Source organism: Gopherus flavomarginatus, chromosome 2, assembly GCF_025201925.1.
Source record: "Gopherus flavomarginatus isolate rGopFla2 chromosome 2, rGopFla2.mat.asm, whole genome shotgun sequence".
Taxonomy (NCBI): domain Eukaryota; kingdom Metazoa; phylum Chordata; order Testudines; family Testudinidae; genus Gopherus; species Gopherus flavomarginatus.
In genome coordinates, this window is record NC_066618.1 from 72930760 (window position 1) to 72956558 (window position 25799).

Sequence of the window (25799 nt, forward strand, 5' to 3'; positions counted from 1 at the left end):
TTGTATTCGTGTGCCTGCCCATGTGATTGGAATGAAGACACGTTTAAAATTCTTTTCACGTGGACAGGCTCTTGCAACAGCAAGACTATAACAAGAGAAAGGGGCACAGACTCGCCTTCGCTGATGGTTGCGCTCACGTAATGAGCCCAGCAAGTCAGATGGCTGGACACGTCCAGATTACAGCATGTTACACAAAAAGATCCTGGGTCCCGCCTGAGCATATGGGAATTAGAATGTCTGTCTGGGCTTTATGGGAAGGTGGGGGCGTTCTGGCTTTACAAATATAGCAGAAAAGTAATTGCCACATAAGGACTTAATAGCTCCTGCATCCTCCCTTAAATTGAGTGAAAAGGCTGGGTTTTATTATTCTATATATAATAGCGGCTGATTATGTAACAGCTCCTGTGGCTCTAGTGAAAAACATTGGGCAGTGCTTTATGAAACAGAATTAAATTGACTTTGGAAGGATGCATTTACTGTGCCAGCAGCTAAATAACCCTTCGTGTGACTCTGCATCTAGAAATTATTTCAGCAAGAGCTAATAATTTAATGTGCCAGTTTTGCTATTTTCAAGACTGTTTCTTTGCCCTAGAATGGGATGATTCCCTTTTAATTGAACCTAAATGTGATAATCTTGTACAGTAGAAAATTTTTCATAGCAAAAAGAACTGTTGACTTTCCTTTTTTTTGCCTGAAGTCTTCTCTTTGTACCCTATATAATTTCAGATATTTTCATTGTTAAACTTTTATGTCAAAGATGAAAGGCAGATAATCTAAACTATTGCAACAACAATAGAAACTGGTACTGAAATAGCATCTGGGTAGGCTGAACTCTGATTTTTGCAAAGATTTAATAAGCTGCTGAAATATAAATAGCACGAGTCATCATTAAGAAGTTATATAACTTCCTGCTCAAAATACATGTTCACTGTGAGCTGGTGGTAGTATATCATCTGAAATTCTAAATTTCTTTCAGAATCCTTTGTGGCTATAACTAAAATGAGCATCCAGAACTAGTTTCACATCACAACAATTCAGTTTAGGATGAAATAAAATTCCTTTGTCTTCTATGTTAGCAAATTAAATTTTAAGAGTCAAGAAGTTTGTGTCTTGAGCGCTGACTTGTCCATACAATATCAGGACCTGCTGCTTCTGGGAAATGTGTTTTTCTGCACTGCATACATGGGTTTTCTCTGAAATGCAGCTATAACCTAGTACTTATAGTCAAATAGAAAAGAATATTAAAATCTGAGCAAAGGATTTCTGAGGAGCCACAGAATCTGCCAAGATAGTCTCAATTTTAATATATTTCTCAATAATATGACAGGTAACCAAGAAGTCCCTAGCATACAGAAATAGTTAGTATACCCAGTGGGTCTTAGATTTTTCAGTGGGGACTCAGGCACCTAACTGCCCAAGTCCAACATTTAGGCACAACTGGCTTTCACAGAACTAGGGCTCAGCTGCCACCTGATCCTGTAGCCGCTAAAGTCCCCAGGCATTCAAGTCTCCACTGATAAAGTTCCCAAGTCACCTAGGTTTCTGTGGGTGGGCACCCGCAAATCTGCCTAAGGCCTGGCACTGCTGAGCAGCTCAGCACCTAACTCTGGCCTAAGCTCCAACAGCATTCTTTTAAGCATAGGACCAGGCCTATGTGTCCCCCAACTGGTTAATATGGGGCTTATGTAATATTTGAGCGCTCCAGCAGCAAACAAGGAATTCCCTTGCCTTTCTCAGCTGCCGAGCCCAATCTGGGAGCTGTGGGAGCGGCTGCAGCATGCCCCTGTGGCCCACGGCTTCCCGCAGCTCCCATTGCCTGGGAACAGCGAACTGCAGCCACTGGGAGCTGCGGGTGGCTGTGCCTCTGGATGGTTAATGTAAACAAATGGTCTCGCAACCCGCCACAGGATTACCCTGACGGGCTCCACCACTGCTATAGGGCGTGAGGATGAGTCTCCTTCACTGGAGGAGACGTGATCGTTTCTATATAGTATTGGGTGCAATTGCTTAGTGTTCCCCACTGTGATTAAGGCGGGAGGTCTCCTTTGATTGGCATTTCACTTTTTCTGCTTGGGCTCACAGGGAAGGAAGCATGCTTCCCTTCCTTTGTTAACTCAGTAATGTGACTTAATGTCAGGTACAACAGTAAGCAGGACACCCAGGGAAAACACGAGTCTGTCCTGTGAATTGCAGGACTCTTGGGCCATGTTTACAGTGGCATAGCTAAGATGCCATTTTTTTCATCACTGTAGAAACTCCACCTCCCCAAGTGACAGTAGCTAGGTTGATGGAAGCATTTTTCCATTGACCTAGCTGCATCTGCCCTGGGGGGTTAGGCTGCCATAGCTGCAGCATGCAGGTGTGTGGATTTTTCACACTCCTGGCCACTTTAGCTATGTCAAACTAAGTTTAAGCATAGGACCAGGCCTATGTGTCCCCCAACTGGTTAATATGGGGCTTATGTAATATTTTAGCACTTCTTTGGTGGAATCTGGTGCACAGCTTCCATTACGATAACATGGCTTGTGTCAAGTGCCACCTCTCTCTCTCTCACACACTACAGTGAAAACTTAGCTCTGGATGAACTGATCTTTGCAGTATGTATGGTTTATAATAATAACCCTACAGACATGATGTTAAGGAATATACCAGCATTGCATTTCAGGACTTGAAAAGTAATCCCTGTAAGGTGCATACTTAAGTAAGCACTTGATATAGAATTCCACCTGAACAAAGTTTTGCTGAAGGACTAGGTAGAAGGTAAAAATCTTTTACATGGTGAATTAGAGATTTAAGTTTGAATTTATTTTAATGTTTTTACACCACTATTAAAAAGCAAACTAGGTCCAGTAAAGCTGCTACAGCAATGCTAACAGGTTTAATTAAATTTACAAAAGCAATGAAATTCCGAGTTTACTATCTGTCTTTGATTCTTGTGCCAAGTATTTCAATTTGTACGTTGCAGAGGATCACTCAGTGTTGTAGAAATTATTTATGTATCACAAAGGTATAATAGAGTAGTAGGACAGAGTGGTAGCATTTATCCTCAAATGTACTATAATTAACATAAGGCACTATGACCCAGGACCCACTGTACTGACTTAATCTGTTGAGCAAGCACTCCTTGTCATTTGTAGCTTTTACTGACTTAAGGCATATGCCTTATCTTATTCTGGTATGTAGTGAGTCATATGTAAAGAGGTCTTCCACAGCAGTACAAAGGGAGCGGAAAAGGAATTAAACAGAGTTTTTCAATAGCTTGGGTTTTGCCAATGAGCTTTTTACATTTACCAGTTTTAGTGTGAAATAGCAAATACTTTGTAATAGCTTTTAAAACATTAGGTCTTGGAGATGACAGTTGACTTGGTTCTCAAAAGAAGAGTAAAGAATTGTTGTGTCCCTTGCGAGATCATTCCTTTGGCATATAACCTGGGGAAGGCACCGTATGAAAAAACAAATCAGTTTCTGTGCCTGAAAGGGAGAAAGAAGCTGTTTTCTCCAAAAGTATCTCAAGAGTTTAGGACTAAACAGGCTCCCCATTCTGCAAGTGGAAGTGCAGTGCCTTGCAAAGAGCCTGGCAACTGAAACTATATTTAAATGCGCTACAAAGAGTTGTAATGCACCAAGTGGTACTTAATATAAAAACAAGCCAGGACTGAAGTCCTTATCTTCATGCCCCATCCCCTTTCTCCATTACTGTGGACACCACCAACCTCCTCCCTGTCTCAGGCCTGTATCCTGGGTGTCCTCTTTCACTTTGCCCTTTCTCTTACCCTTATCTAAATGATCTCTGCTTCTGTCTCCATAACACCTCTAAGATCTAGTCTTTTCTCCCCATCCAATTTGCACCTCCTACCCTGAATTCCCTTCAGAACACTGCTTCTGAGATTAGGTTTTGATTAGGTTATATCCTCCCAGCTTTGAGTCCCTCCAGTGACTCCCCATCATCCACCCACCTCAGATGCAAGCTTTTTACGCTTGCTGTTGATCCCGTCCTCTGCTCCCTCTTTTATCTAATCTCATTTTCCATTTTAGGAGGTCAGGTGTGAGGGCAAGGGAAGATGGGATGGAAGGGGAGGTCAGTCCTTGAAAGCTAATGGAAAGAAATGAGTTTGGGGGAGGGGTTTGAAAGAGGCACATGTAAAGACACATGGCATGCTGCGTCAGGTGGTGCTAGGGTGACCAGATAGCAAGTGTGAAAAATCAGGACAGGGTAGGGGGTAATAGGCAGCCATGTAAGAAAAAGCCCCAAATGTCGGGGCTCTCCCTATAAAATCAGGACATCTGGTACCCCTAGGTGGTGCCAGCTCAGGAAGTGGATCACTTGTGAGCTGTGTACGTAATTTGGTATTTCGTCATTACAGTCGTTGCTTTCCTTCTCCCAGGGAGTGTGATTGCTTACATCAGCTCTTCAAGCTCAGCGTCTAGCCCAGCCTCTTGTCACAGTGAGAGCTCAGAGAGTAGTTTCCAGTCATCCTCTTCGCCTGTACCGTCTTCACCAAACAGTTCCACCTCCGAGAGCAGCTGTAACAGTAGGAGCAGCGAGGGTTCTGACGGCACGCCAAAGAATGATCAGCTAGATGATGCCGTTAAAACAAGCCGGTCAAGTGCTGCTGGATTGACCAAAGGCCATGGTGGACTTACAAGTATGTATGTTTTGAGGTATTATCAGGCAGGTAAATATGCACTGTCATGCTCCACTGTCTCAAACTGATGGCTGGTCTTACCTGGCCTGAGGACATTCCCAGCCTTCATTCTGGAGACCACAATTTTCCCTCCACGCTTAATCTCTAACTTCCTTCCTTCTAGACAGCGGTAGCTATGGTGCTCATCCTCTGGCCAAGATGTTGAGCAAACAGCCTCTTGCTAAACAGAAGCCACAACTTCAGCCTGAATCAGCCATCTTTCCAATCTTTTTTCAACCCTACTCCTTGAGCTCAAGCTCATCACCTCTGGTATGTGCCTGAGTTTTACTGATCCAGGATATGAAATGCACTGATGCCACTCCCAGACCTGGAACTGCTTCCTCACAGTGCAAAGTGGTGCCAACAGGCCATATTGTCCTTTGGCCCACAAGTAAGTTTAACTCAAGAACTCTCACTGATTTTTTTTTTATATATAAAAAGCCCCAGCAGTTTTGAAATTATGTAAGTGCTAAAACAAAGTCTGCTACAAGTCTCTCTCTGTGCTCCTTTCACTGAAACCTGGCCAAATGTCATTTTAAAAGACAGTTTAGTCCACAGGCTCAAACCTAGGAACAAATTCTTATTTCCATCAGTGTTTCTCTTTAATGATTATAGAGATCAGTGAAATCATTTTATAAGTTTGTGTTGTGGTAGCGCTTAGGAATCCCAGTCAGGGCCCAGGACCTCATTGTGCTAGCCATTATACATGCACACAAGTTCCTTCACCAGGAACTACTCCAGACAGACACCAGTAAAACTGTGTTCAGAACGTGTGCACTAAGTGCCAGCTACAAGGGATTTTATTTTTTTTTAACCACAAATAAAATAAAATTAAAAGTTGGTATGGTCAGAACTACAGGGGTGCTGGTCGTTGCAACTATATTGTAGGCTTCGACATAAGCACCAACTCCATGGGTGCTCCAGGGTTGAAGCACCCACGGGGAAAAATTGGTGGGTGCTCTACACCAACCAGCAGCCAAGAGCCCCGCCCCAGCTCACCTCTGCCTCCGCCTCTTCCCCTGAGCACGCCGTCCCCACTTCTCTGAACACTTGCTGCTGCGAAACAGCTGTTTTGCAGCGTAAAAAGCTGTAGGAGGGTGGGGGGAGAAGCGGGAACGCAGCACACTCAGGAGAGGAAGCAGGGAAGAGGTGAGGCTGGAGTGAGGATTTGGGGAAGGGGTCCAATAGGGGCAGGGAGGGGGCGGAGTTGGGACAGGGACTTTGGGGAAGGGATTTGAATGAGGGCGAGGCAGGGGTGGAGTCGGTGCGGGGTGCGAGCACCCACCGGTGTGAGGAGAAGTTGGCGCCTATGGGCTTCGACTTGCTTTAGTTACTGTGTTTCTGCATTATATATTCTCTGATAATCAAAAGTTTAGCAATAAAGGAATTTTTAAAAGCAATCTTTACAAGCTAAAAGTGATCCCCAGTTGTTTTTTGTTTACAAGAATGTTAACACTGAATAGTGACTGCAGCGATATATGGATCAGAGAGTATTTCAATAAGTTTTTAATTTGAATTTAATTTTTATTTTCTTCTACCCAAGACAAAATTATTTTTGCCAGTCAAACTTTCTGGACAACCCTCCTATTCAGGGGCGCTGGAACAGTTTTTATAATGGGGGTTCTGAGAGACATTGAACCAATCTGTAAACCCTGTATATGATGGAAACCACTTCAAGCTAGGGGATGCAGCAGCACCCCCAGCACCCATGGGTCCAGCACCTATGCTCATGTTTTGTGTTTTTATGGCATTATGAAGCCAGCGCTAAAGTCTGATCATTGTACTTTAAACAGCCTTCAAATTATTTAAAAAAATATTTCTCTCCCACCCAATCCTCACGCAAAATAAATAAATCCAAGATCTTAGTAAGACCTTTCCCCTCCTCTTCTGCTTTGTGCATTGTTTGGCAAACATGGAAGCACTCAACGGGACTGCTCATGTACAGAAAGCTGCTGGTGCACTTAAGTGTTTGCAGAATGAGCATGTAAGAACCTGAAAGTGTAATTGGTTGTAAACAAAATTGAGACTGATTTAACTGATTTTTAGGGTGGGATTTTTCAAAAGCACTTAGCAGACCTATGCAGAGGACAGACATTCCCTTTCACAAAGGATTTCAAGATTGACATTTGTTCATGTTCTGTTTAGGGACTAAATCTGAACTTTAATGAAACTGCAGTCTCAGATGGCAAATGGTTCCAGTGAAATTTTTCCAACCGGCTCTAGTGCTCAGCATTAGTCCAACTCTGCTCCCCTGAAGTCACTGGCAGAGTTGACAATGCTGAACTCTATGGAAAGTCCCATTCTTTACTATCCAAGCTGGAACAAAACATGCAAAATATAAAGAGCATAAAAAGTGGCAAGCAAATTGGACTTAGAAAGTCCTTTCCCCTTTAAGAATGTAAGGTCCTGTTTCTGCAAATGCATCCCAATGGGGAGGCTCTGTGTGGCTGTGAAGGACTGCCTGCATGGAGTCAATTGCAAGATGTGACCAAAGTTTTTATTAGTAAAAAGGGTAAAATGACTTATTTGTTTGCAACATGTGATTTTGAAGTTAACAGTGTCTTTTAATATTTCTGTTTTTAAGAAAAGATCTTTATTCTCAGTTGGGGAAACTGCAACATTTATATGGGCTTCCTTGTCCTGATGGGAAGACAGATTGAGCCCAAACTTTGGTGACCTAGTTTCCTAAATGATCCTTTTAAAAATTCATAAATGTAAGCAGACTTTTTTTTCTACCATTGAGTGCAATGCTACTTTTATTAAAAATTCACTGTTATCCCAGTGTATGTGTGTTCTCCCCATTCTATCCAGCGATTCTTCCTAAATTAATCCCTGCTGAGTTGAGCAGGGTTTTCCTGTGTTCTTGTTTTTGCCTCCTCTCTTTCTTGTACATTGAACTGATTTGCAGTAGCTCATTTGCAAAGCACATTTTAGGGGGCAGAAGTGTATCTATGGGTAGGTCTGCACTTGCAGTGGTATGTAGAATACATACACTGCATGCCCAGCTGGCACAGGTATGAATAGCAGTGGAGACAATGAGGCACTGCTTAGACAAGTAGAGTAGAGACCTGGTTGAACCCTAGGGTATATACCCTATGTGGCTCTCTATGTGCCCAAGCAGTGCCTCCCTATCTAGGCTGCAACGTAGTGTCCCACTGCCAGAGCCTTTTCTCACTGCAGGGAAAGGCTCCAGCAGGTCCGCACTCGCTTTCACTGGGGTGTGTAGCTACATGTACCCTACATACCGCTACCAGTGTAGACAAGGCAGAACGTTACCATTGGATTTTCATGCCCACTTTCTTTGGTTATGTTTCTAGAATTTAATGGCATGGTCCTCCTGTGTAAAGTCTGTGGGGATGTCGCTTCAGGATTTCACTACGGTGTTCATGCTTGTGAGGGTTGTAAGGTAAAGTATAATAGTCTCCTTTCTGTTGTGGATGCCGACTAGTTTTCAAATCACTGGGCACTTAATAATTGGAATCATGGGGTAAGCCGGTGCTGATGTTGAAAAGTTAAATTCATATTAATCTAATAAAACATGAATCTGAGAAGTTTAAAAATATACGCAGGTTGCTTTAAAAAGACAAGCTGCTTGGGAATACACCATGCCTTCCCATGGGAACAACTAAACTGGTGGCCTGCATGTCCACTGATGGATCAAAGCTCTGTTCTCAGACACTAGAACACCATGAATGGCCCATTTTGTGAAGGAGCTTTTGGCAATTATGTGAAAGCCATTTTCTTGAATGGAGGAGGTTAGACATTGTGTAAGAGTGGTCTTGTGGCTAAAATATGGGGCTGGGAGTCAGGAGAGCTGGATTCTATTTCTATCCCTGCCACAGATATTCTGTGTGATCTTGGATAAGTCACTTAACCTCTCAGCTTTGCTGGTTTCCCCCATCAGTATAATGAGGATAATAATACTGAAAATCCTTGGATCTTAAGTTTGACTGCTGGGGAAACTGTTAGAATTTATTATAGTTAGAAAAACCAGTTTATTGTATTAATCCTGCCGTGTTCTTCCTTACATATTATGCTTCACTGTGCTAGCAAAACTGTCTGAGGGAAAAGCGGTCATGAGAAGTTGTAAGGTGCTATGAGTGGCACCTACTACTTATGGCTCTGAAAGTGTATATGAGGAAGTGAAGCTTACTTGCAAATGGCTGGATCTTGATAGAAGATTTGATCTGTATGGTAATGGGTTGTGTTTTTTATCGACAGGGTTTTTTCAGAAGAAGCATTCAGCAAAACATCCAGTATAAGAAGTGCTTGAAGAATAACAACTGCTCTATAATGAGAATGAATAGGAACAGATGCCAGCAATGCCGCTTCAAAAAATGTTTGTCTGTTGGAATGTCAAGAGATGGTACGTTCCCGAATTGAATAATGACATTGTAAAAGTGAATTGTGCTGCGCATGCCTCCCATCTCAAAAGAGTGTGTGTCAAAGGTCGTAAGGAGGCAGAAACGGACAATTGAAGCCCGTTGTACTCGGATGCTAATGTTGTCCCTTACATGTGGATTAGCTAGGTCTTCTCACTGTGTGGCTGTACTGACCATCATATATAAAATAGCCAAGAAAGCCATCCCTTCTCTGAGCATCTGGAGTTGGGATTAATACAATAGGACGCACGACAGCTGCTAGGTGGACAGACTTGATGTAACAGTCTTAGTTTATTTTACTGAGTTAAACAATATTTTAAGCTCCTCTGTGGGTATTAGGCTAGGTTTTGATCTCAGTTACACTGGTGTAAATCCAGAATAACATTCTTGGTGGCAGTGGGGTTATTGTGGAGTTACACTGGTGTAACTGAGATAAGAATCCGAACCCTCCTGTCCAATGTATTGCATACATTTCCTAGGTTTTATTATTAAACTAGAGGAAATGGTGCCCAATCTAGCTCTCACTGAAGTCAGTGGAAAGACTTTAATAGGAGCTGGGTCAGGCCCATAGCACACTATCTTTTTATTGTCACTTCACGTTAAGGCTATTACAGAAAGTAGAGTTTCAGGAGTAAGTTTTCAGTGCAAGGAGAAAGCACAGAGCTGCACAACTTTAATGGTAACTGAAACTGCACCGCTAAATCTCCGTACACCTCACCAAAAGTCTATCTCGTGCAGTGGTTTTCAGTGAGGTGCTGAAAAATGTAGATTGTTTGGCTTCCAAAGCACAAATTTAATTGAGCTGAGAACTTCTCTCCCTACCTCCACCTTTTTTCACTTTTTATTTCCCTCAGATTTGTACTGAACAGGAACAAATTTAACACTCATTGGGCAAAATTAACCTAGAACTTTATTTAAAAGAATTGTGCTGTCATTCTGAGTATCATTGACAACAACCCCTAAGGGGCTGTCTACACTCAGGCTGGTACCTGATCGATTTAAGTAAACCAGTTTAATGAAATGCCAAACTCCTGGGCAAGCACACTTACATTGGTTTAAAACTAGCCCTACAGATGTAAACTAACGTGATATAAACCAGGTTTAAATCAGTTTCCGAGTGTCCACAGACAAAGTTGCACTGATTTAACGACATCAGTTTTGAAGCACACATTTGGGTGCAACTGTGTGTATAGACCAGGCCTAGTTTGGAGTAACCAAGAAAAGGGACATAAAAATAACACAAAAGTATCTGTCACTGCCTTCATTTTACATATAAACAGTGGTGCATAACATGATCTTGGACCCGATTCTAATCTGACACCAGCTTTACACTGGATTAACATTAGTGGAGTTACTGCTGATATATAGCCATGCAGATGAGATCAGGATTAGTGCCCGAACATAAAAAGGCAAGAGTATCAGTTTCGTGTGTAGTGGTTTTCATAACTGAATTTGGTGTGCACCTATGTAACTAAAACCTTTTTTTTTCTTCCTTAGCTGTTCGATTTGGCCGCATTCCTAAACGTGAAAAACAGAGGATGCTGATTGAAATGCAAAGTGCCATGAAGACCATGATGAACAGCCAGTTCAATGGTCACTTGCCAAATGAAACATTAACAGAGCATCAGGAGCAAGTGCCCCCATTGTCTCAAGAAGCGCTTACATCCAAACCCCAACAAGCGGTGGAAAACATCAAAAGTCCATCTCCTCCTCCTCCCTCTGACGTTGCGAAGGACGAAGTGATTGGTATGGTGACCAGAGCCCACAAGGACACCTTCATGTACAACCAGGAGCAATCCGAAAACCCAGCTGAGGCCAGGCAGCCACAGAGCGGGGAAAGAATTCCAAAGAACCCTGAGCAATATAGTTTGAATAGTGACCATTGTAGCAGTGGGCTTAGTGACACCCATTATACCGAGAGTGAGCAACATCTTGCTGGACAATACAAAGGGAGAAATGTAATGCATTATCCAAATGGCCACTGTATGAACTTTACCAATGGTTATATTCAAAGAATGTGTGGAAGGATCCCAGAAGATGGGTTTTCGGCAAATGAGAACATGAATGTTTACTCACGCAACACTGGAGGGAGAATGCACCTGGTACAGTAATGTCTGTTGTTGTTGGTTCAGAGAGACTTTTTTGCCATGTGTTTTTAATGATCTATAAATATAGATTGGGCTAAGTGTAGCCCCAGAATCAGTGAAGTTGCACACAGATGAATTTGGTCCAGATAGCACCCAACAGAGTTTAGGGCAAAGAACTACTAGAGATCAACGGCTTATACTGTGTATGGGATTTGAAATCAAGCAATTGAGATGGTTCTTCTAATAATGCTTTTAGCTGCCAGATAGTCTGTTTTCAACTAAAGCACATAAAATATATAGTTGAAAATCAGGTTACAGGAGGTTTCTTGGAAAAGTGAGCCCTGTGAATCAGTAGGTCCTTTTCCACCCTTTTTCTCTTGGTGATACACTAACTTGAAGTGTATGTTAAAAAGTATCCAAACACAAGTTCTGAGGTGCAACTTTGGACCCCTGGAAGTCAGTGAGGACTTCAGTGGGGTCAGGATTTCGTCCCTAGAGTCAATCTAGTTGATTTAAATCTGTTTTTACCAGGGTCTTTTAGTACTTGCTCATCTTGTCAGATAGAAAGAGATCTAGGGGTCATAGTAGACCACAAGCTTAATATGAATCAACAGTGTGATACTGTTGCAAAAAAAAGCAAACGTGATTCTGGGATGCATTAACAGGTGTGTTGTAAACAAGACACGAGAAGTCATTCTTCCGCTTTACTCTGCGCTGGTTAGGCCTCAGCTGGAGTATTGTGTCCAGTTCTGGGCACCGCATTTCAAGAAAGATGTGGAGAAATTGGAGAGGGTCCAGAGAAGAGCAACAAGAATGATTAAAGGTCTTGAGAACATGACCTATGAAGGAAGGCTGAAGGAATTGGGTTTGTTTAGTTTGGAAAAGAGAAGACTGAGAAGGGGACATGATAGCAGTTTTCAGGTATCTAAAAGGGTGTCATCAGCAGGAGGGATAAAACTTGTTCACCTTAGCCTCCAATGATAGAACAAGGAGCAATGGGCTTAAACTGCAGCAAGGGAGATTTAGGTTGGACATTAGGAAAAAGTTCCTAACTGTCAGGGTAGTTAAACACTGGAATAGATTGCCTAGGGAAGTTGTGGAATCTCCATCTCTGGAGATATTTAAGAGTAGGTTAGATAAATGTCTATTAGGGATGGTCTAGACAGTATTTGGTCCTGCCATGAGGGCAGAGGACTGGACTCGATGACCTCTCGAGGTCCCTTCCAGTCCTAGAGTCTATGAGTCTAGAGTCTATGAGGTCATTATTTTATTTTATTTTTATTAGGGCTAGGTTTATTTATTTTATTTGAGATCAGGTGTTTTTATGGAAACTACTTCAAACATTTGGATTTGGAGGCTTCTGGGCTGTCCACAACAAACCTGTCCTTCTACCCCTACGACAATTTAAACGCTGAGCCAGTGATAGGATTTACAAGGACGGGTCCCTTCCTTTCTTTATCCCCACTCATCCAGGACTGTCCAGTAGCAGCAACATACCAGAAAGCATTTCCTTGTTGCAGCCTCTTTGATCACCCTAACTGACTTAAGTCAAGCAACAATGCTGCATATTTCCCTCCCTTTGCCCCATTTTTAAATAAGCCCTCCCCCCTTACCTTGCAGTAGCTGCCTCTTTCCTTAAAGTAGACTCTCTCTCTTTGCCAGATGGAACAGACTGCAGAGGGGGAACATAGGAAATAGTCCAGTTCTTGTTCTGTGATGCTCCTTAATTGCAAACCTTGAAGTACAAATTGGCTAAATGTTTCCACCTCCTAGTTTCTGGCGATTCTTGATTTCAGACAAGACTGGTGTATCATGGTTACTCTCCTAAACGCTGAGCAGAGCTTGCTCGACACTGGTGTTTGTCTTTTTCTGGAGTTTGTCACAGCTGTCCCTGAGATACCAACAGGATGACAGCCAGTGTCTGAACATGCTTTCCTATCAACATTCTCTTCCCCGCCCATTCCAGGAGTAAAAGGGCAGTTTAGATTCTTTGATCCTGGTTTACAGTGGAGTAAGTGAGGGTAGGTTCAGGGATAACTAGAAGCCAGAAGGAGTGAGATCAGAAATGGGGTGTTCAATTTCAGGTCCCTTCATGGTAGCAGCTTTCCCTAATTACGTTGTTGGAGCAGCCAAAGTTAGCAAAATTTTAAACTGATATTTAATGAAGCTGCATAAAATATCCCTGGTACTTAACTAATGAATATTCCTATTTTATCTGTTGTATATGATTAGCATGATGGTGTCCTAAACAACGAGTATGCTTCTTTCAAAGATTGGTTAAAATGTGGAATATAATTTGAAGAGGGATTTTTTTCTGTGTGTGTAAATTCTAGGTTTGTCCAATGAGCAGGACTCCCTTTGTGGACCCAAGTAAGACTGGCCATGAAGTCTGGGAAGAATTTTCTATGAGCTTCACCCCTGCAGTGAAAGAAGTGGTGGAGTTCGCAAAACGCATTCCAGGGTTCCGAGATCTTTCCCAGCACGACCAGGTCAATCTTCTAAAGGCTGGGACCTTTGAGGTGAGAATCACAGTAATTGCCTTCCCAACATTCTTCATGCTTTAGATGTTAGGCTGACTGTGCAGCAATCTTATTAATACAGATGCATGTGTCTCGATCTGGAATCAGACTTCCCCCAGGGTATGCAATTGCTCCATTAGAGAGATGGAGCCAGATCCTCAATGTGTATAATGGTATATAACCATTAATGTCAATAAAGCTATCGCAGGTTATACAAGCTGAGGATCTTGTTCACATCTGGAGCCTGTTAACTTCACTTAAGCCCTAGCAGTTTTGTGTCAGCTCAGCAAAACCTTTCAGCCAGAAACCCTTTTCCCAGACTTAGACAGCTGAGAACCTTGCTCCACCTCCTCCCTCACCCCAGAACTCATCATTTGTTTCTTTTAAATAGCTACCTGTTGCTTAGCCTAGAACTAGGGAGCAGTAGGGAAAGGCTGCAGGCATTAACCTTGCTTCTGTGGGTCTAATCTGAATTATTCATCCCACAGAGGCTCATGTTCTCTGTTCTGCACCTGTTTCCTCTGCTGCCTGAAGTCTCCTGCAGAAAGACCTGATGAGGCTAGAGTGATTCCATCTGCACAGGAGTTCCTCTGGTGGTGACCAGGAGTACTGCAGTCACTGGAGATTCCAGTATCCCCTGGTGTCACTAGCTGGAACTTTACTCAGCAATACAGTAGCTACACTGTAGACACTACATAGTGTCTACAATGTGGCTGATAGCTGGCTCATTAGTAGTGGGCCTTAGCACCACCAGCTCTTTATGATAAGTCGTGCTTGCATATGGTCATTATGTACTGTATGTAAATTGGTATCAGCTGGTTAATAATGCAAGGACTTCTGATGTGGTGTCAGTGTCCCTCACTTGATGACCTTTATTTAGGGGCCTGTCCTTCTCTGTGTGTGATGCACACTATTATTAGTGGAGTTAAGCTTGCATGATTGGAGGAGACCTGACCCCACAGAATTCAAGGTCTCGTTCAGACAGTTCTGGCTTCTGTAACACTTATTTTTAAACAGGGATATGGGACTGTGTGTTTACTTGCGTTGAAGAAATCATTTTCTCCTGAAAGTTGTTGGGTCTCTTGCTTTCTTCACTGATAATGCATTAAACTGCACAGTTCTGGAATGGTCAATTGTTGGAGTGAGAGGCACATGTTACACTGAGAAACTCAGACCCAGGTCCTGGCATCCTCTGTGTTAGTTTCTCTTTACTTCTGACTGCTCCCCCTTCCAGTGCCCTGTCTTATGTTTTCATTACCATACTTGTACTTAGCCCTCACTATCACCTTTCCCCTGCACATCTTTTCCTGAAGTAACTATTAATATTCTTGCTCGAATTATACAAAAAGACTGATTTCTGTGTGAAAAATTCTACACGTTTTAGGCTCCGCTCATGTTCCACAGAGCAGAGACCATCATCAAGCTGGGGGGATAACTTAAAATAGAACAACCACATTAGCAAGTTTAAACCTTCCCTCTGGCACTTCAGCACCTGAACTAGTGAGCCCCATTCTTCTGTCTTCACACCAGTGATCAGCATCATCAATAAAATGTTTCCCTATGCAAACTCACTCTCAACATTCAGACATATCCTTGGAAAATAATAAGTAGCTCTGGGTGGCCACATGCTTACCTTTATTCCCTTGTTTATACATAACAGTATAATGAATAGCTGGATGTCAGTGGAGTGGTGCCAATGTCAAAAGGCCTCTGGGCATCTGACCAAAATTTAAAAGCAAAACCAAAATTACAATAGTTAAAAGAGATGAGCCAGTCCCAGGAGTCACTGGAGCTGTTAATATAGATTAAAACATCAGGGAGCCAAATTCTCTAAGTACAGCCTCTCTTTATGTATGTACAATCACTTGTGTGTAGTTTTGTGCTTGAGTACTTGTACATGAGCACAAACGAGATGCCTTCTACGGAACAGTCATGCACAAGGACAAAGGGTTGAGGCCCCTTTTGAAAACACCAGTTTGACGTCCTGTCTAAAATTCCTATGTGGAGTCTAGATTTTATTTTACACTCTGATTTTAGCTCTAGATCCTCCCTTGGTGTAAACAGGCATAGCCTCAAGCGCTTCAGTTGAACTGTGCTGGTTTACAGCAGCTCAGGAGTGGGCCGTACGGTTTGAAGTCCAGAATTAACACACTGTTCACCTAGAAGAGTCATTATTTTAGGCTAGTGACTCCACACTTCTGGGGCTCAATCCTGTGAAGTTCTGAGCATTTTCAGTTTCCAGAGAAAATGGTGGCAGCATGGGGTGTGTTCAGCACCTTACAGTGAAATTCCCCATTGCAGAAAGCCAGCCCCAGACTTGTCCACTGTTCATGGCCCATTTAAACTGTATTTTGAAGGCTTCATTGGTGCATAGGCTTCTGCATGGTGCTTGTCATAACATTTCTTCCCAGATCTGGATCTTAGCATCCAAAATATGGGTGTTAGCATGAAAACCTCCAAGCTTAGTTACCAGCTTGGACCTGGTAATTGCTGCCGCCAGCCAGGAGTTATACAGTGCCTAGCTCACTGTGGTCTCCCCAAAACCTTCCCTGGGGGACCCCCAGACTCAGATTCCTTGAGTCTCACAACAAAGGGGAATAAACCATTTCCCTTCCCCCTCCTCCCCTCCAGGTGTTCCCTCCCTGGGTTCCTGGAGAGATATACAGAAGCAAGCTCTGTGAATCTAAACAAAGGGATTCCACCCTCCCTGCTTCAAGTCCTTGAAACACAAGTACCGAGAGATCTAATCTCTACCCCTCACCCAGAGGGTATGCAAAGTCAGGCTTAGTAAATCTAACACAAAGAGATTTTTCCCCCTGACTTCTTCCTCCCACCAATCCCCTGGTGAGCTGCAGACTCAATTCCCTGGAGTCCCCACTAAAGAAAAACTCCAACAGGTCTTAAAAAGAAAGCTTTATATAAAAAGAGTGAAAAAGGACATAAAATGGTCTCTGTATTAAGGTGACAATATACAGGGTCAGTTGCTTAAAGGAAAAAAATGAATAAACAGCCTTATCCAAAAAGAATACAATTTAACACATTCCAGCAACTACACACATGTAAATACAAAAAAACCAATATAAACCTATTGTCTTACTATCCTTGTACTTACAACTTGGAAACAGAAGATTAGAAAATCTGGAGATAGAAAAATCAGAGCCGAGAGGGCACAGACCCAAGATAAAGAACAAAGAACTCACACCCAAAACTTCCCTCCACCCAGATTTGAAAAAGTCTTGTTTCCTGATTGGTCCTCTGGTCAGGTGTTTGGTTCCCTGTGTTAACCCTTTACAGGTAAAAGAACATTAACCCTTAGCTATCTGTTTATGACAGTGCTAAAATTCACCACAACATATATTTCTTGGGTGTTGAAAGTGAACCCAAACATTATAGTGCTCCTGGGCCAGAGCCCTAAGGGTATTTAGGTGCCTAATTCCCTCTTTAGGCACCTGAGTCCACTATTTAGGTGCCAGTTACAACTTGTCAAAATCAGTGCTCAGCTGTTGCCTACCCACATAGAGTTTCCACCTGTAGGCGTGCGCAGAGCCACCTAGGTCCTGATGCTGTCCCACAGCTAACAAGCTGCACCGAACCCTTGCTTAAACAGAAGCCTCCGTGGGTTTCCCCCCAACCGATATCCCCAGCGAGGCCCGCTCCAAGAGGCATTCTCAGAGCACACTTAAGATCCACGGCTAGTCATAAAAGACAACCGGGACGGGGTTAATTTTATGTGAGTAGGGCACTGCCCTGGGATGTGGGCGACCCAGGTTCAGATCCCTGCTCCGATAAATAGCTGATAAGTGGAACAACTTCAAGAGGAGAGATTGAGCAAGTCCCCAGAAAAGCCAGGAGCCTGGTGGTTAGGGCAGGCACCTGGGATGTGGGTGATGTTGGTTCATGCCCCTGCTCCAAATCAGGTCAAGCAGAAGCTTGAAATCAGGCCTCCCGAAGCGCAGATAAGTGCTCTAACCACTGGGCGATCGGCTTTGTGAGGGTGTGTCTTGTTTTCTACGAGAAAGGTCTGGGTTTGGGCTGCTGAGGCATGGGCTGACCTGGCTTAGGTGCTTAACTCCAGGAGAGGGGCCAGCTGAGAATCCTGAGCTGAAGGACATGCCTAGCTCTAACCTGTCAGTCAGTTGCCTAAGGCCCAGATCAATAGGAGTTAGGCACTTGAATGCCTTTGTGGATCTGGTCCTAAGACCCTCCCCTGCCACCCCCCAGTACAGTATTTCGCACCAGGCAGCTTCCCCCACAGCTTGCTGGCCTCCAAGGATCCATTTCCTAAGGACCTAACCTTGCATTGTAGAGGTGCCCTGGTGCTACCAACAGTCCCCGCCCAAAGAACTTACACACTAACATAAGACAAGAGACAACACATAGATACAGCCAGATGGGGGCGGGAATGCAAGTAAACAGTAAGACAGTACTTGTCAGGATGACAGGCAGTCTCTGCACACCAGCAGCCAGTTTCGTTTTTGAGCGGGGTGGGGGTGGGAATCAAGGCCATAACACAAAGTAAGTTGGATGTTTTAAAATGAAGTTGGTTTTAGTTTATCCAAGTCAGAAAGTGGCAGTTCTGCACATTATATTTAAACAATGGAACATGTCGGGAGTTGTTAAACGTTGAGCAAATGGAACCTTACAACCATTCTACACGGAAAAGCTTCACAGTGCAGCTGAGAACAAGGAGGCGAAGTCTGACAGTTGTAAATGCTCAAAAAGAGATGCCGATACCAAAAAATATATCCCCAATTGGTAGCTACAGACAAGGTGTAATTTCAAGCTCTGTTGTGTTAGTCTTTCCAAGGACACACATTCTGTTCTTTTCCACCAGGGCTCACTAACATTGCCAGTGAAAACCCAGTAGTGGCATGATACTTTTACAGACAACACACCATGGGCTAGATCCTCAGCTAGTATAAGACACCACAGCACCATTGAAGTCAGTGGAGCTATTCCAGTTTACTCCAGAGGAGGATCTAGCTTGATACCGTTACTTGCTGCTCTCACATACAGGGCGAAGAGAACATTTCTTCTAATACCATGAATATTTTTGTTTGCTCAGTAGCTATGAACAAGTCCTCACACTGATGCATTTGGGAACAGTGTTTTCTTTATGGCTCAGGATGTCTGAGGCTTAGCTTTTAGCTCTGCTATCCCTCCACCCGCTCCCCTGCTCCTGTCAAACAACAGCTAATTTTCCTTATTTTTCCAGAGTTCAGGGAAGTACCTTGCATCATTCTTTAGAGCTAAGTGGGGTACTGCCTATTTCTAATCAAGATGCTAAGTGATAAGAATGGACTATTTGAGTGTTGTAAAATTAGTTTATTTTCTCTTAAATCTATACAAATCTGCCTATATTTTCTTTTCTTTCTTTTGCCAGGTTTTAATGGTACGGTTTGCGTCTTTATTTGATGCGAAGGAACGTACTGTCACCTTTCTTAGTGGAAAGAAGTACAGTGTGGATGATCTGCATTCAATGGGAGCTGGCGATCTACTCAACTCTATGTTTGAATTTAGCGAGAAACTAAGTGGCCTGCAACTTAATGATGAGGAAATGAGTTTGTTTACCGCAGTTGTCCTGGTCTCTGCTGGTAAGGAAAGAAAGTTAATTTATACCTTTGCCAAACTTTGAATACAGTTGTCATTAGCGTGAAGGCCCCTGTAAAATATATACATTAAGCTCCAATTAAGTTGGCTTGAAGGATTTAATGGGCCTTCTCTAAATTCCTGGCAGCCTGTAGTTAAAACTTTTGCAGCTCTGGCAAGGGGGAAAAACAGTTCTGATTTGCAAATGTTTAGGACTTTCCTGCTATTACTCTGGAACTCAAACTTCTGTTTAAAAGAAAAGAAAAATATCTAGCTTTTTCTGCTGCTGTCTCACTGCTGTAGTAGAATATCCTTTCTGAAAAGTGTCAGCAGCCAGACAAGTAATAGGTCAAGAGTGGGAACTATGGGTCTGATTTTCCCCTTACTCATGCCAGTTTTACACAGGTGTAACTTGACTTCTGGGAAGCTACTCCTGACTTAGACCAGTGCGGGTAATTGGAGAAAAAGGCGCCTTTTTACCTCAGAGATATCTTCAAAGCCTGGTACATAGTTTAGTAGTTTCACTATTTTGGGTAAGGTCTCAATCCTGCAATTGGATTGGAACCTGTATTAGCAATAGGGTTTAGTGAACCATACTTTGTGCAGTTGAAGAGCCCATCAAATCTTTAAAAAGATGAACAACCTCAACTATTGAAATCAGTGGGAATTGAGGACACTGAGTTCTTTGCTGGCGCTGACCCAGTTTTCCTAAAGTTGTCACTTTTAGTCTGTCTGGGACTTGACTAAATACTTTAAAGACCATCAAACTGTGTTTTCTGCTACTATAAAATGCTAAAATATCAGAGTTGAGATTTGGGCCACAGGTTTTATTCCTGCCACATCCCAAACTCTCAATAGGATTCTTAGTATCACTGGGAGTTTCCAGGGTGCAAGGCATGCAGGACTGGGCCCTTAAACAATTCCCAGGTTATTGATTTTTGAGTTCACCATCAGACCTAGCAATTCATTTTCTAAGGGCCACATGGTAAACTACTTACTCACATGGGGAGCAGTTACTCACTTGAATAGTCCCACCAGTGAGTAAGCCCATTCTCTCCAATGTTGCTGCTGTGATACATTGTGTTTAAAAAACTAAAACAGCACCAGCAGGTGGAGACTGCAGGCCAGCTTCTACAGCTGTTTGGGAATGCAGCTTATTCTCTCCCTGTCCTCCATTTTGCTAGCCAATACATAAGAGAAGCTGGAGCAGTGGCCATGCCTCCCTTCCCATCCACCTTTGGGATTCTGCATGCCCCAGGAGGGTAGGGAGGGAGCAGTCCTTGTGCTCTTAAGTGTACAAGGGCTGCATTTCTGCCTGGTCCCATACCTGTGCCATGTGCGTGTGGGGGAGAAGGCTCCTTATATGCTCTCACAAACTGTGCGCCCACGTTCTGTATTTGAGACAGGCAGAATCTGTGTGGAATATTTTTTCTTGAAAAAGGGAAGGATGTTGAGACATGTAGATAGTGAACGTGTTCTGGTGTGGCAGTCTCTTGTGACGTGTTGTGTTATCAGTGCTTGCTAACTAACTATAACCTGAGAAAGGGCCCAGGCCTGTAAAGTGTTGAACTTGCTCTGCTTCCATTCATCGGTGGCTGCTGAGGGCAACAAACACTTGGCTCAAATAGCTTCTCCAAGATGATGATTTTCAAAAACAGGACCTTAGAGTTAGGCCCTTAAATTCTTTCTTAGACCTGATTTTCTGCAGTGCTGAGCACTTGCGGTTCCTGTTGAAGTCAGTGGAAGCTGCTGGGTGCTCAGTACCTCCAAATTTTAGTCTACTTTCATTATGCAGCTAAGGCCCTGATTCAGCAAAGCACTTTAGCACATACTTTACCTCAAGCATGTGCTTAAATCCATCTCTCTTCAGTAAAGTACATAAGTGCTTTGCTTTGCTGAATCAGGCTGTCTGAGCTTTGCTGAATCAGGGTGTAAATAGGGATGTGGGGAGACTCGCTTGCGGCACGAGGGTTTGAAAGTCTTAGCTTACATTTTTTCCTGTATTCGTTGATTTGAACAACTGACTTTTGATCTGCAAGCTATGCCTGCCTGCCTTTTCTCCCACCCTTTTTTCCCCCTCTCCCTTTCTCTTTAGATCGATCTGGAATAGAAAATGTTAACTCTGTGGAGGCGCTGCAGGAGACACTAATTCGTGCACTAAGGACCTTAATTATGAAAAACCATCCAAACGAAGCCTCTATTTTTACAAAACTTCTTTTGAAATTACCCGACTTGCGTTCCTTAAACAACATGCACTCTGAGGAACTCTTGGCCTTCAAAGTTCACCCATAGGCCTTTAGCTCTTATTTATACATGAACTTGACTCATGTTAAGCTATATATTTTGTGCTAAAATACTTATTTATATGTTTGTACCACTTGTTGGAGAAGAAAACCTCATTGACTCTTGAGTGATTGGTAGATATTCCGTAACCCTGCAATAACACTTCAGAGTGAGTACTTTCAGTGGTTAGCAATGTGGCATTCAGAGTTCGTCAAGATAGCCAGAATCATCAGTATATTGACTGTTCTGTTTTTCACTCAACAGAAAGACCTGTCAGCTTCCGCTGGTGAAAAGCAAAAGCATAGTAGCTGTGTGGGAAATGAGAGAAATGACAGTTGGGCTCTCCCATTTCTAACTCATGTAGTCCTACTTGTCTGGAAAGCTTTTATTAATTCACTCACGGTTTCACTGTTCTTACTCCATGAAATTTCATAGAATATTTCCAGTCCACGTCATCATTTAGTGCACATACACATGCCATCTGTATATAATGTAAATAGATACATAGTTGGTGTTAATGACTATATAAAGTACAGAATTGTGTGTGTATATATATATTTGTGTATGTATATAAATTGTTCTACATAAAAATATAGACATAATTTCTTCACAATATTTTAAACTGTGAAGGCATTAAACTTGCAAAAGCAGGTGATCTATGGAAAGAACCAAAATAGATGCACTTTGTCTCTTGCTGAACTAATTATCTGACCATTTATAATTTTTAGAAAACAGCAAATTTGCATTGATATGCTATATTTGTTAATATAAGAAATACTGTGGCACCAGAATCGCAGTCAGGTCCAACTTTATAACGAGAACTATTAACTGAAAGAGAATTGTTCAGGGTACTAGTTAGATTGATTGATTGTTGCAGCTACAGTTCTTATCTTGTGTGGATAGTGGTTAAAAATCTGTTGGACGCTATTCAAGCCTTCAGCACAGCTGATTACTGGATGAGCAACAGAATCCATCAATTCCTCCTCAAGAATCAAGGACAAATTTCAGGAAAAGTGTAGCCATCTAATATCCAGATTGCAGGTTTGTTTGGGGTTTCTTTTTTTCTTTTCTTTTTTTTCCATTTATATGGTCTGTGACCATTTCTTTCTTACACTACACCAATTTGCTACTTGACTGCTAAATAAGATTTGACTACATAACTGTGAGAGACACCTTTGTCTTTTCATGTTATTTCCCCCCCAGCCTTAATATGTATGTAAATATTGGAGCTTTTTAAAGACCATTTTTTGTGTACACAAAATAGGTGCACTCGATTGTTGGTTATCATGACTCGCTTAACAAAACAGAGAGTTTTGGGGGGTTGGGGCTCTATTTATTCCAGACACAAAAATTCTCAAACTTGAGGGTCTGTTTTGTATTCTGCTGCTTTCCACCCTAGAAATGGGGTTCCTCATGGAGTCGGGTTTCTTCTGTTATACCAGGAAGTGACACCACAGACTTGTGATTTAAAATGCCAAAGCAGTAATCTTATAGTCATGTTACTGTCATATAATGTGGGAACAGAAAATGCTCTTTTTACCTTCATGTTTAGTTGACTTATGTTCAAGTTTGACCCTCTAAGGTCTTAAAATTGTGTAACGCTAACTGTTGTCAACTGATAGAGGGTTGTTGCTGAAGGGTTAATGTGATGTGTAAGGGCACAAGCCCGCAAACCTGATGGCAGAACTCCCATTAACCTTGCAGGTTCAAAACGCTATGGACCTGCTTCAAAGCCAGTTGAAGTCAATACGAGTCTTCTCAATGACTTCAGTGGGATTTGGATCAGGCCCTGGAGATCCAGTTCTGCACCATACAAGTCAATGGCGGTTTTGCCACTAACGGCGGTGGAGTGAGAGGAGGCTTGGGCTGCACTGTAGCATGAACATTGGGCCATCAGTTCTTACGCAGAAATCTCAGTTGAAAGTGATGAGTTCTGCCCAAAAGTGAATGGCAGTGGAGCCAGACTAAAGGGGAGCTGGAAAGAGTGCAGCGCTATTCTTGCTTTGCCAAAAAGTGGAGGGGCACAGCCTTTCCTTATAGCTCCCCCTCCTCCTCAGCTGGTGGGGTGAGAGCTCTCCTCCTGTTTCAAACTACTTCAACCACTGGAGAACACCTGCCCCCCCTCTTTTAAAATGTTTTCAGCAGATTACATTTCTAGGGCATTTCCCCCTCATTTCTGTCAGCACTGCGTCCAACCAATATTATTAGTTTTAGAGCTTCACTTGTATTCTAAAATGCACATTTATGAAAGGACACAAGTGCATCATTTGTTTCTGCAAGGAGTCAAGGTGGCTCTTTATAAACCCTATTTCAAAAGTGATGGTCAAACTAACCCCTGATTTTTGGCTTTTTATAGAGGCCTCTTTACCATCTCTCTCTCTCTCTCTCTCTTTTTTAAAACTTTTATTATTAAGCCTTTAGGAATGTATAACCAGGACTGTGTAAGTATCGCTTATTCAAATTTTAGTTAGTTTCAATATATATCCAATAGCTAGATATTCTGACTTGTGCAATTTCATTTGAATGAAATCTTCCTACATGTAATGCAAACAGAACTTATATCAGCTGAAAAAAACCCACCAGATTCATGCCAAAAGGTTTGATGAAAAAGAAGAAGCTATTCAAAATGGCTCCATAACTGAACTTCAAAAAAAAGTTACATTAGCCATGTCTTGTGAGCTCATTCTTTTACTGTGTCACTGGTTATACACTTGTTAAATGCTGAGATAATAGTCTTCAGGCAGGACACTTATAAGTACTGTAGATGGGACTTTGCGGAACGATTAATATAACGTACTGTATGAATTTATTGAAATGTTCCTCTGATTTTACAGGTTTAAAAAGATTAAATATGGGCATTATGTTAGCAAACAAAGCTGTTTCCATGCTGTTATATATCTCTATACGTGTAAAGTCTACATCGGGGAGGACCAGTACATATGCCAAGGCACAGGGAATCAGAACGCCAACTGGTGTACGGTCAGTGGAGCTACACTGATTTACAGTGGCATAAAATACTGATTTTTCCTGCAAGGTGGATGAATGGTTGGTTAGTTGCAGATTTATTATTACAAACAGGGTAGGAGTAGCTTTCTGTCGGTTTAATACTAATTTAAAACCTCTTCACTGTATTGTAACTGAGTAGGGTACTTGGTTTGTTTTCTGTAAAACTAGTCTCAGGGAGACAAGTGCGCACAAAAGCAACTGATTAGCTTTGATTTTCCAATTTAAAATTTGCAGAATGTCAATTGAAGCGTTCGTCATTTCAAGCTATCAGTTCTGGAGAGCTGGAAACACAATTTAAAGGGGCACTGTCAAACTTCCCTGAAGATTGTATAGCTGCTGCTGCTAAACAAAATAATCACACACACTAAAACCCCCCTTATTGAAAAAAAATAGAGAAAACTCTTGCTATTTGGCTTTGTGAATTTGGCAGTATTTTGTGTATTGGCACTGCTTGCCGTGTAGAGTGGCTGGCCACCAAATGCTTCAGTCCTGTAGTGAGCTCCTTGTGGTCTGAAACCTTTGCCCCCACAGAACCTTTGTGACTCCAGCCGTGTTCTGTGCTGGTGCAGGGACGGGGCCTGAGGGCAGCCCCTGGCAGAATCCCAGCCTTAGGCAGAGCACTTAAGCATGGGCCGTGGGAATCTCACACACAGCATCATGTGGGAGGGGAGGAGGAAGAGCGTGACAGAGTCCTCCAAAAGAGGCAGGGAACCAGATGAGAAATTACTTTTAACTCATTTGGAGAAAATAACTGGATTTCAAGTTGACGGTGCCCCTTCAAATGAGGATCTTGCCTTGACTTGGTCCCAAATTCTGATTTCCAGTTGTTCATGCACTAACAGAAATAAATGGTACCTTTTACAAGGAAGACGGATCTAATGTTGTAGTCAATATCTGGGAACAATGTATTAAAGTATAAATGGACATGGGCATAGACAGTATCTCATCCTGTTTCTGAACCGTCATCTAAAACTATGGGAGGTATGGAGAATAAAGATTATTTCTAGCCAACTGCTTTGTGGTTTAATTGTTAAACACTTACCAAAATTAAGTGGAAGTAATCATTGCATCCTTCCCCTGAAGGGCTTTCCAACCCCTTCATCTGTTTAGGTTGAAGTGACCACAGATGGTGACTCTCCTGAGAGTCTCTTGTCTTAATAAATCGTCCTCAAGTAACATCACCAGAGTCCACTTGTGTGCTGGTAAACAGGAGGAGAGGCAAATGAAATGTGTTAAAAGACATTGCAA

General features: G+C 42.5%; 1 protein-coding gene across 4 annotated transcripts in view; it reads left to right on the forward strand.

Moving 5' to 3' along the window:
• NR1D2 (nuclear receptor subfamily 1 group D member 2) overlaps window positions 1-24420 on the forward strand; it is a 746221-nt gene extending 721801 nt beyond the window's left edge. Inside the window, exons 1-9 of one of the 4 annotated variants that reach the window (XM_050938437.1) lie at window positions 4551-4646; window positions 4810-5076; window positions 7270-7399; window positions 8003-8091; window positions 8907-9051; window positions 10565-11169; window positions 13488-13673; window positions 19057-19267; window positions 21358-24420. In XM_050938437.1, coding sequence (XP_050794394.1) covers window positions 8014-8091; window positions 8907-9051; window positions 10565-11169; window positions 13488-13673; window positions 19057-19267; window positions 21358-21554 — 1422 coding nt within the window. In that variant the 5' untranslated portion in view covers window positions 4551-4646; window positions 4810-5076; window positions 7270-7399; window positions 8003-8013 and the 3' untranslated portion in view covers window positions 21555-24420. Of the gene's footprint in view, window positions 1-4385; window positions 4647-4809; window positions 5077-7269; window positions 7400-8002; window positions 8092-8906; window positions 9052-10564; window positions 11170-13487; window positions 13674-19056; window positions 19268-21357 lie in introns of those variants that run through there. The other 3 variants (XM_050938440.1, XM_050938438.1, XM_050938436.1) reach the window with 3 other exon arrangements.
• Window positions 24421-25799: the final 1379 nt, after the last annotated feature.